Source organism: Lygodium microphyllum, chromosome 14 (genome assembly GCF_053477565.2).
Source record: "Lygodium microphyllum isolate KBCC chromosome 14, Lygodium_microphyllum_v1.1.10, whole genome shotgun sequence".
Lineage (NCBI taxonomy): Eukaryota > Viridiplantae > Streptophyta > Polypodiopsida > Schizaeales > Lygodiaceae > Lygodium > Lygodium microphyllum.
In genome coordinates, this window is record NC_141148.1 from 140,368,964 (window position 1) to 140,380,592 (window position 11,629).

The 11,629-nt window shown below is 45.2% G+C and overlaps 1 protein-coding gene across 1 annotated transcript; it reads right to left on the reverse strand.

Annotated features, from left to right (window-relative positions):
- Positions 1-720: 720 nt before the first annotated feature.
- On the reverse strand, positions 721-2,458 carry LOC148026169 (uncharacterized). The gene is made up of 4 exons (XM_087692061.1): positions 2,423-2,458; positions 1,923-2,375; positions 1,683-1,817; positions 721-1,569 (listed from the first exon to the last, which is right to left on the reverse strand). Exons 1-4 carry the CDS (start codon positions 2,456-2,458, stop codon positions 721-723), a joined length of 1,473 nt encoding a protein of 490 aa, XP_087548187.1.
- Between the last annotated feature and the right edge of the window lie 9,171 nt (positions 2,459-11,629).

Sequence of the window (11,629 nt, forward strand, 5' to 3'; positions counted from 1 at the left end):
GGCATCCACACATATGCAAAACCAACGTCCCTGCATGGTCATCAATAACTATATCTCCACAAAGAAAGCAACAGATAGTAATTCACATATATGCAAAACCAATGTCCCTACATAGTCGTCAATAACTACATCTCTGCAAAGAAAGTAATGCACATTATTGCACCTTTCGGAGAACATCCTTGTATACAATGTTTGTGGTCATATCCCCATCGTCTTAACCCAATAGCACTTTCACACCATGCGAAGATTTTACCCTTGAAAATGCAACATACAGCTGACCATGTGTAAATACTGGTGCCTTTAGATAAAGCCCAACAATGAACAATGTCTGCCCCTGTGACTTGTTGATTGTCATAGCGAATGCCAACCGGATGGGAAACTGTCTCCACTTCATAGTAAATGGCAATTGTGTAGCATTCTAAACAAAAGTAATTCGGGGAATAAAAACTCGTTCGCCCACATTTTCCCCTGTATTATCTGAGCATCTATCACTTTCCTATCGAAAGCTCTACATATCAATCGCGTACCATTACACATACCGCTTCCTGGATTTAGGTTTCTAAGAAGAATAATAGGTGCATTTATCTTCAGCAGTAATAAATGAGGAGGAAATCCACCTCCAAGGTCTAATGTATTTAAATACTCAACATAGTATAAAAATGAGTTGTTAGTCTCTGCAATTGAATCTGCACTATAATATTGCACCTCCCCTGGCATTAGTTACAATGTACGATAATTCAAAGTAGCCACCTTTGTATTCCGCGAGGCAAGTATAGCCCACTCACTAAAATACGACGTGTAGTCATCCACATTGGACATGTCACTATAGACACTATCAATCAGTGTTTCGATAGACTGTCCTTTTAATAACATGCTAGGTGGAACACACAACTTATCACAACTTTTGGTAACACCCACTCCATCCCCTATTACTTGAATCCAATAGATAAACCCATTGTCCGCCACACTACCAATTGTCGACACTTGCATATTGCCAGATAGCCTTAGCACCTTTATGTAATGCCACAAATCAGAGCAACACAATGCAGCATTAACAATATTCTCACGTGTTCCCTTTACCACAACCGGCAAGACCTGTCTAAAATCCCCCCCAAACAAAACAACTTTTCCACCAAATGGCTTATCACAGCTCATAACATCTCTCAGAGTTCTATCAACTGCTTCGAAGGCATATCGATGGGTCAAGGGAGTCTCATCCCACAAAATAAGGCTCGTTTGTCTCAATAACTGAGCAAGGTCACTTTGAATAGGAATATTGCAAGTGGATCGATTATTTAATTCTACTGGGATTTTAAACCGCGAGTGAGCTGTACGACCACCTGGCAAAAGCAAGGCAACAATGCCACATGATGCTGTTGCCAACGCTATACGACCGCCACTGCGCGCCTTCGCAAGTAAACATTTGTATAGGAAAGTCTTCTCGGACCCACCAGGACCATCCAAAAAGAATACATCCCCAGTACCTGTATCAACAGCATCCATGACTGCACTAAAGGCAATTCTTTGTCCTTCATTCAACATTCCCTCCATGGATTCAAAAACCCTATGCTGTTCGGATATGTTGTATGCATATTCAACTTGCAAAATAGGTTAGCATGCAGTTGTGAGTTTGGTTGATGAGGTTCAGGCAACCCATCAAAATCACGGAGTCTTTGTCCTACATGACATAAAAGGTCTTGTAGATGCAACAAAGCCATGTTAGAGGCCTCATGCTGCAGAACACCAAGAGAGGCGTGCACGTGCTGTAGCTGCAATCTATATATGATATCCTCTACCATTGGCATAAAAAATCTTTCCCATAGATGGCCAGGCCGAGCTGGCTCACAAAAGACCAAAATTGCAACACACAAAGTTCGGAGTTGAGCACCAGTTTGCACAGAGGCGGCTTCTTCTAAGCACACAATATATTCATTATTACTCTCCAGCATGCCCCTTGCAATGCAAGCATCCTTAAAAGTATCATAGATCACACTATCAACAGTACACAAGTCTTCAAAAGAAGTACATCCCCGACACTTTGTTAAAAGCATCCGCAAATAGTAGAGGTCACCATAGGTAGGCGCCACAAAATACATCCGACCACATGTATTCCCAATCTTCCTTCTAGTCCACATCTTATGTCGTGCATTCCACACCCAATACATTGGAAAGTCCTGATAGCAAATAGTCCTAGCCTCTGGATGAATGCGGTTGTACACAAACCATTCAGTAAGTGCAGTTTTCTGGAGGTCTTCATTCTGCACAACATCTGGTATACTATCTGTATCCCGAAACCCCTCATAGTTCTCACCAGGTAAGTGCACTTGCAAACATTGTATATCAGGCTTTTCATCGTGCAATGCATAATCAAAGATCTGCTAACATGCCTCAGAGATAGAAACATATCGTGCATCCAAATAACTTTGTATCGCATCCACATTGTGAACATCGCCACCATTCCGGATTGAATCAACTCCAACATAAAATTTTATGGTTGCACGATCATGCCCCTTGTACACATACTTATACAAATACTTAACAGCCGCAATTGTCGAGCACACCTCCACATTTATGTGTGCATTGTATTTCTTACTCAAGAATGGATTATATGGAACAATCCATTGATTATCAATAACATTATCATTTATGATCATGGAGTTTTCATCATCTCGTCTTCGATAAATGGGATAGCAAGAACTATCAACTCTTGTCACGCCCACTAATTTTCGCGGGTAATCTTTAGTACATCTACCCTTGTCCATACAGGGAATCTTTAGGTTCAATCCTCCTCAAGGGCCATGAATGTTGCACTTTAAAATTGTCTCAAATAAGGCTGGAAACTTAACTCTATTGGGCAACTCAGCACAAACCAGTCTATCATAGTGACATGCTTTAGAAGGTTTAAAAGACGGCTCTAAAATTAGCAAAGTATGAGAATGTGGTAGCCCCCTCTTTTGAAATTCAATCACAGTAACATAGCCTGCAACCTTTCCAAAGAGATTCTTCCACAACAACGTATACATTAAATCAACATGCTTTTTATGAAACACGTGAGCAGTCAAATCCAGACGGTCATAAGCACTTTGTCCAGGCAATAAAGCATTAGTTATCTCCAATCACTTTGGATTGTGTTAACCCTCAAACGAACGAAGGTGGAAAATCCGGAAAAGCTAAAGCAGAAGACAAAGACAAAGGCCAAGGCAAAGAGAAACGGAAGACAAAGACACACAAGGAGAAGAGTCCTAAATAAGGGAGAAAGGCGCACAAGGAAAAGCGCAAGTCAAAACTTTTGTAAAAGAGCACAAGCGCATCATGGTTTAATTCAAGGAGCGCCGGGCTCTCACCTGTGCAATTTGTAAATGTAGACGGGCGGTGGAAAGGAAGCTTGGAAGATAGAATGACAATGGGAAAAAGGGCCTAGGCTACGGTCGACCATGTAAAAAAGGGGACGACCGCCCAAAAGGGATTTAGGGTTTTGTATATAAAGTTGAAAAGTGAATGAGAAGCTCATTCTTGTGTGTGGCCAAAGCTTCTTCTTCTTCTTCTTCTCTTGTTTCTTGCCTTCTTGCTTGTGCTTGAGAGAGGGATTGAGAGAGTGTGAGGGAGTGATTGTGTGAGAGTGAGGGATCTTAGAGAAGAAGCTCTCCATCTTCTCTCTTCATCTTCCCCTCCTCTCTTCTCTTCTCTTGTCTCGCGCGTGGCTATGGAGGATGAAGCTCATGGGAGAGGGATTGAGGTTGCTTGAGCTTGCCTCAAGGATCATGGAGCTACCGGTGTGCAAGAAAGAGGAGGGTACTCGATCGAGCATCAAGGTAAGCTCACTACACCCGTAAGGTAGGCATTGCGCGTCGGCTATGTGAGAGGTAGCCATGGCCGCTCGTTTCAAAACACTTGAGCAATAAGTGGTCCATAGGTCTCAGGGTAGAGCTTGTAGCTCCCCTTCATTTTGGTTCCATTGCCGGGACAGACGAAATCGAGCCTTGAGCACCGCGCGCATCAAATCGAGCATAGAAGTAGGGTTTGCAGCCCGAACCGGTGCTCGAGATACCTAGGAGATTTAGGAGGTTTTAATCTGTGAAACAAGTAAGTGTTTTGGTTTGTTGGAAGCATTAGTGTAGGACTACCATTCTGCATCTCTGTTTTGCATTTTGGTTGCGCTAGATTAAGGTTAGATTAGGTTAAGAAAAGAGAAAATAGAAGGTTTTGGCTGCTGCTGGAAACAGTGAAATAGGGGACCAGATTCAAATTTCTGGGTTAAACAGGGAAAAGGGAACTGGCTTTAAGGTTTTGCAGTGCTAGGAAAGGACCTTAAGAGGCTTGGGAGGCCAGGGCAAACCTCATTTCATTGGTTAGCTTTGTGAGAGAGAGAGAGAGAGAGCTTCTGGTTGCCAAGAAGAGGGAGCGCTATCAAGATTCTGGGTGCCATCGATTTGTGCTACTCTAGGTGAGTCTGGTGCTTCTTAGTAGTGCCCTAATCATATATAGAAAGTCTCTTGTGATTGTGTGTAGCAGGTGTCAAGTGGGATCGGAACGCGTCAAAATCGCGCCTGCCGTCAGACGCAGTTGGACCAGATCTTAGTGGTTCGATTCCCAGAATCGGACCACCCGAGTCTTGGAGTCGGACCGTCCGATTCCAAGAATCGGACCGTCCGACTGAGGGAGTCGGACCAGCCCTGTCCGATTTCTAGAATCGGACAGTCCGATCAGATGTGCCACGTGGCACTCGGACCGCCCATCATAGTCGGACCATTGGACTTTAGAAATTGGACCCGACCTGTCCTACTGCTGGACTCGGACCACTCTGTCTGATTGCAAGAATCGGACTGTCTGACTGAGGGAGTCTGACCACTCTGTCTGACTGTAAGAATCGGACCGTCCGACTACTAGAGTCGGACCAGCCCTGTCCAATTCCCAGAATCGGACAGTCTGATTCTAGGAATCAGACCAAATAAGGATCTTTAGGTGACCCTGCCACACAGACCTGATCCCCAGGACACAACCCTGAACACCCCCAAGACCCACTTTGACCATTAGAACCTCAGAGACCAATCAAACTTAGAGCAGAATAGAAAACGTAGCACAGACCTTCAGAAAGACCATAGAATAGCCGGGAACCGAGCTTAGAACTCAAATCAGGCTAAGAATGTGGAGAGAAATAGAGTGGAGTTCGCATTAAACGCTTTCTGCATCAGCACTTCACTCTTGTGTTCCACTAAGTTTGCACTGCAAGTAAAGAGAAAAGCCTGTTTTTGCACCAAGCACCACGAAAGTACTAAGCACAACGTGTGAATAAGGATTGTAGCTACTTTCAAATAACAAGGAACACATCAGGATATCTAATAACATTAAGGAACCCACTAGTAGGAGAAGACCCCAAGACTTAGACAGGTGCACGAGTGTCCTACTAGTAGGACCTGGAGAAGACACGAAGACACAGAAAGCAACAATATAGAGGATTGGATGCTGCCAGAGCTGCTTGGATTTATTGACAACCTCGTGAAGCTGGAAGTAGAAACAATGTCAGGATCAAGAGGCGAACGAGGAGAGGACCAATTAGACTTAGGAGAATTTCCAACCTCAGTCCGGGAACTGGTCCACAACTACGATCTACTCACTAGGACCGTGATCCAAGACAGACCTGTAGAGGAAGTGGTAGCAAACCTAGAAGAAGAGATAAGAGCAATCAAGAGAGCGCTAGAAGGCATAATTGCCTACAACCATGAGCAAAGGGCTAGAAGGCTACATCAAGACGTAGATATGTACGAGGCTAGACGAGTGCTAGACCTAGCTAGAGCGGCCAAATCTGGACCGAATGTAGAGAGGGAACGGGTAGCAGAGGCTAACATGACATTGAGCGAATTGGTAGCAAAGCGACTCTTGGACAATACATCCGTTGAACAGAGCGCTACTACCCTAGCCACCGTGCTACTATCGAGATTGGGAGTCACACAAGGGGCTAAAGGGCAGGCTAGAATCCCCATTGTAGCAAAATAACTAGCTAGATACGAACCTAGCAGTGACCCGTACAGCTTGTGGAGCAGTTCGAGCAAGTATGTGAGACAAACGGTCTTACTGACCCTGCACAGCGAGCTCAAGATTTCGGCCTGTGCTTAGGCGATAAGGGGAGGACCTGGTATTCTAGTCTAGATGACATAGAACGTACGAACTTTGTTCGCCTTAAGGGCCTCTTCATCAAGAGGTTTTCGGAGGCAGGGTATTCGGATAACCTCATTGTTAGGTTAATGAATATTAGTCAAAGGGAGAAGGAAGACGTTAGGGATTACGTCACTCAGGTGTGTAGCCTCTACAAGAGAATCCCTACCAATAAGCGGCCTACCGAGAGGGTTTAGGGTTTAGGGTTTATGAACGGGATTCAGAGTGAAGAGCTCTACAAGGCTTTGGCCAATAACTCCACCTTGCAACGAGACGTGCTAGCTAGAGTTTTTGAGGAGGCAATACGCGTAGATGATCAACTCAGGGAACGTAGCATGAGGACTACCAACTGAGAGAGTGCAAGCCAGAGGGACCCTGAGAGATCAACTACTTCGGGGGAAAAAGCAACTGCTAGTGTGCAGGATAAGGGAAAGAGTGTAGACCACGACCAGGGGATGGCAGAAATGAGAATGGAGACTACACGGTCGCAAGAGCTGGTAAGGAAGCCTGTGAGATCGCATGTACAATGTATATACTGTGGCGGCAATCACCTCCCAGTTGAGTGCCAAGATCCTAGATCTCGGCTGTGCTCAAATTGCGGTAGATTCGGGCATGATGTAGTGCATTGCAGAATGCCGAGGAGATTCTCATATGCGCAGCAGTACAACCCTCCATACTTAGGTAATAGGCCACCCAATTTCTTTGGGAGGGGAGTCCAATTAGCTCTCCCAGCACCGATTGACTCAAGACCTGCCATACCTAGGCTGGAGATGAACCCAACTGGTATACCCAGACCACCAGGGCCTTTTGTAACCCACCCATCTAGAGATGCTCCTGTTCACTTTGTGGAGGAGCCTAATGAGGAAGAAACATATGTCAACCCGTACATATCCTATGACAAGGAGGGCAACCCAGTCCTGATGGACTATCGGCCGGTGCCGGTGATGGCTTTAGGAAGAGGAAGAGGTAGAGGCTTTGGAGGGCCAAGCCAATATCCAGTCACATGCTGGACTTGCGGCCACCCAGGCCACATTTCATCATGCTGCCCAGAATGAGAACAAGCTAACAAGGACAAAGCGGATCTCTGATGCACAGAATGTGGAATCACACATCTGTTTCCTGATTGTCCTAGGCGGAAGCCATCAACGAGCTCTGCCAACATGCCATCGATGCCTTTGGGGCTTTTTGGAGTGGAAACCTTTGACAGTGAGGATACACCCATCCCACTACATGTTATGACGCGAGCTTAAACAAAACAGGCAGGCATCTCTTTGCCAGGGCCAAGTAACCTTGTTGCAACCTCAATAGGAAAGAAAGGCCAGAGGAGACGGAAAAAGAGAACCGATGCAAGGATATCTCTTAAAACCGAGGAAACGACTACGTTAGTAACGAGAAAGAGGGTCACAGACGCAAAGGCGGAGACCTCAGCTCCTAAGACAGCCGAGCTAGGGAGTGCCAAGGTAGGGGAATATCCCCATCCCAAACGACAACGCGAGGCTATAGCTAAGGTCAAGGAGTGGGTCAAGGACGCCCAAAAGCACCTCAAGGATGCTAAACCCATATTAGAAGATCCTATTGACGATTTCTCCAGCGTGAGCACACCAGTCTCACCTTCAAAACCACAAGCTGTGAGCATACCTGCACCACTGGGGGCAACTCAGCAGCAAGGCCAAGGGGAAACTTGCCAGGGCAAACAGAACGCATGGCCTAGAAATGCTAGCCTCAGGGGAAGACAAGAGCCCAGTAGCCTCCTCACAACCTTGTTGTCTACTCCACTAATTCTAAGCTTGGAAGACCTGCTTAGGCAGAATCATTCCTTATGGTAGGAATTAAAAGACTTGATAGAGGGACACACAGGACTTGCAGGTGCTGATCCGCAAGATCATGATATGGTTACATAGATCCCAAGTCTAACTCTACACTCAACTCCTAAGTCTTTGCACATCAATGCTTTTTGGGAAGGCACTGAAATGCATGCAGTTTTACCCATCCTAGCCTTAGGAGATATGATGCAAAAAGGAATTGTAGACACAAGCGCAGGTGTTAGTGTACTATGCCATGCAGTCTTAGAGGCATGGGGAAACCCTCCTGTAGAGACTGCCAAGTTTAACATCACGTTAGCAAATGGAATGAAGGTAAGACCATTCGGGGTCTTAAAGAATTGGCCAGTAAAGATTGCCGGTGTGCAGTTTTCCATAAACTTCATTGTCATGAAGGGAGTGGATTATGACATACTATTAGGCCGACCTTGGATGAGGAATGCGCGTGTCATTGAGGATTGGGGCAATGGTTTGATTTTCCTAGGGAACAGAACTAGTGTAGTAAGGGTAGAGATGGACACTTGGAAGACGACCCCTGTTGACCTAGATGCCATCTCAGCTATGCTGAAAGGCGATACTCAAACGACCAAACCCTATGGATCACTCACTAAATATATTCCTTGCCCTGAGGATGAGAGGGATTGGATGCACATTTTGGCAACCATTGACCTACCATTTTGGATGAGGAAGAACTATATTGGCAGGCTGCTAAAGCCGCAACCATGCCAATTGAGGAGCCAATTGTGCCACTTTGCATGATGGCAGGAAGCTCACTCAACCCAGGCAAACCAGCCTCGTTCCATATCCCCAACAACAAACTAGAGCTTCAGGAAATCATAGAGTATCCGACCAATAAACTGGAAGGCAACTTGGCTGCTAACTTAAAACCTCTATGTGATCTATTAGCTAAGCCAGAATGGAAATGGACCTAGGTCCACAACTTGAATTTGTTATATAACTGGGCTTTAGTTATTGATGACAAGGAGACTGGAGAGGAAAGCTTAGGTGATGATGAGCAGTCAGAAGGACAGGACTCTGATGACGAGGAGTATGAGGACTATCGCGCTACGGGAGAGGAGAGTGAAGAAGAGATAGATACAATAGAGTACGACACGGAAGGAAAAGCGATAGAACAAATCTGGGCAGACTCAAGGCCTAGGAGAGGAAGGACCAGTCAGAACGAAAAAGGCTAGAACACATAGGAGCCGTGGATTACGAGCAAGTCAGAGTGGCACGACCATGGGTAATCCCAGTGCTCAAGATGGATGCACCTACTGAACTACAACCCCCTGGGGAAACACCTTCCTCAAGTGAGGGATGCGAGTTTAACTCGGAGTCAGAAGTCAACACTGAGAGTGATCCCGAGATACCACAACCTTCTAAAGTCAAACGCACCAAGGGAGACTTGCCAGTCCACCTAAGGCGCAGGAGTCTAAAGGAGGAGGCCAGGAGGCAAGCAAAGGACTCAGAAGCAGAAAGGCAAAAGAAACTGCAGGATCTACCCAAACAGCTTACAAAATTTAAAAAGGGTGACAGAGTGGTGATTTTGCTAGGTGCGAAAAGACAAGGCCAAACTAGTGAACCGATCAAGGGACCCGCCAAAGTCAAGGAAGTTAACTTGGCTGGGGAAAGTGAAAAGCCAAGACATGTATTCATTGCAGATGACTTGACGGAGGATGAGAAGACCAAACTTGTTGCACTCTTGTAAGAGTACATTGACGTATTTGCCTGGACATTGGATGAACTTAAGGGAGTTGACCCTAGGGTTGTGGCTCATAATATCCCAATGGTCCATGATGCAGTGCCAATGAAACAACGACCTTACCCCATGAATCCCAAACACGCCCATGCAGTAAAAGAGGAGATTGATAAACTCATGAGGGCAGGATTCATATATGAGATTTGATGGACCTAAAAACGGGCCGGCACTAGCTCATGCACTAGCCGGGCCTCGTCACTACGCATAAGACAACCCCTCGGCCTCGCAGCCAGGAGCGTCTATCAAAATCTCTGCCTTCCTAAACATTGCGTTTGTAATACGTTGTAGTCCAACTGATCCTAACCCAATATTACTCCTCAGAGGGAGTCCCTTTCACATAGCCCAAAAGGCTCGAATCACATACACATGGGGTTCCTCCTACGGCTGAATGCCGTCAACCCTCTGTGACTCTCCTACACCTTGGGGATTGGCCCCTCAGTGCGTCGCTCAACATTTAGACACATCGCACAAAAGTCGCTCAAGGTACCAAATAAACGTGTCCAGGAATGTACCATTGTCCTTACTTCTCTTTCCCCTAGACCCCACGACTAGCCTACAACATGGGTACCTCACTGCCTCTCATCGTAGGTCATGTTCTAATAAACCAATTGCAATGCATGTCCAGGAGCTGATCACTGACATTTTTTAAATTCTTCTTCATGCTCTATGCATTTGGTAGATGCCTAGTGCTCAAACATTTAGCAAACAGTATTGTGCACAAGTGCAAAACATTCTTTTAATGGTTTCCAACTACCGTTCGTGCTTCGTTGCATGGGCTTAGCACCGAGGTGATCCTCGTGCTACTAAGCTCTTAATTTTAATTATCATCCGTCCTAAATGCTATTCATAGAAATCAGCAACTTTCCCATGATCTCACACGGCATTTAGACATATTTCAACTCCTCTACCCTTCCCCATTTAAATATTGCATCGTTGGATGGATTTATAGGATATTTTGACATCATTTTTTGTGTAGAAAATGGAAAAAGACACACTAGAACAAGAAAGTGGGGTTGAACTGAGGCAAATCCTCATGCTTCAATCCCCACAAACATTCACAAACATTGCTCTTATTTATCCTTATTTTTCGAAACCCAAAATGTATTTTCCCCCTATTTTTAAGGGTTTTTTTACCATTTTCTTGTATTTTCCCTTATTTTCCTGCATTATTTAATTACTGAAAATTCAAAACAGGTTATGGGCTGTGGCCCTTAGTTCCTTCTTGCAGAAAAATGAATGTTTAGTTGATGTTCCTATTTACTTCCCCATTTTTATGCCAAAAACCCTCATTTTCCCTTGTTTTTTCATGTTTTTCGTGTTTTAGCATATTATTTTGAACCACAAGATGTATATTTTTCTGATTTTCTAATTATGACCAGCAAGAACTCATGGAAAATAGTAACATGAACAATTTTTAGCCCACATGAACAACATTTCATCCATCAAAAGCCATAAAAGCTCAAATTTCCTTTGAAAATTTTAAATTACCGCTTATTTGCGTGTTACGGGCTTCGTGTCCATGGCTGTAGATTCGGAAATGAGCAGCACTTCATGTCCAGCACAATCACCAATCACCATTTCCAGCCCGTGGAGCAATCCGATCCATGCCGGACAAGCCTCCATCATTCTTTCTTCTTCCTTCTTCTTCCCACATGAATTCGCCCTTAGAAGAGAGAGAGGGAGGAGAGAGAAAGATTGATTTTCTCTCTCCCTCTACAGGCCACCATTCCCTGCGCGGATTGAAGCGACATGGAGCGTATGATAAGTGTAGAAGCCTGGCATAATGCACTCCATAGCTTGCTTGTCAAGCATCATCATGATTGGGGGGGGCGCGTTTTTTGTGCGCGGCTGCCTTCACGGCACTACCTTCCCCCCCACGAAAAAATTAGGGGGGTGG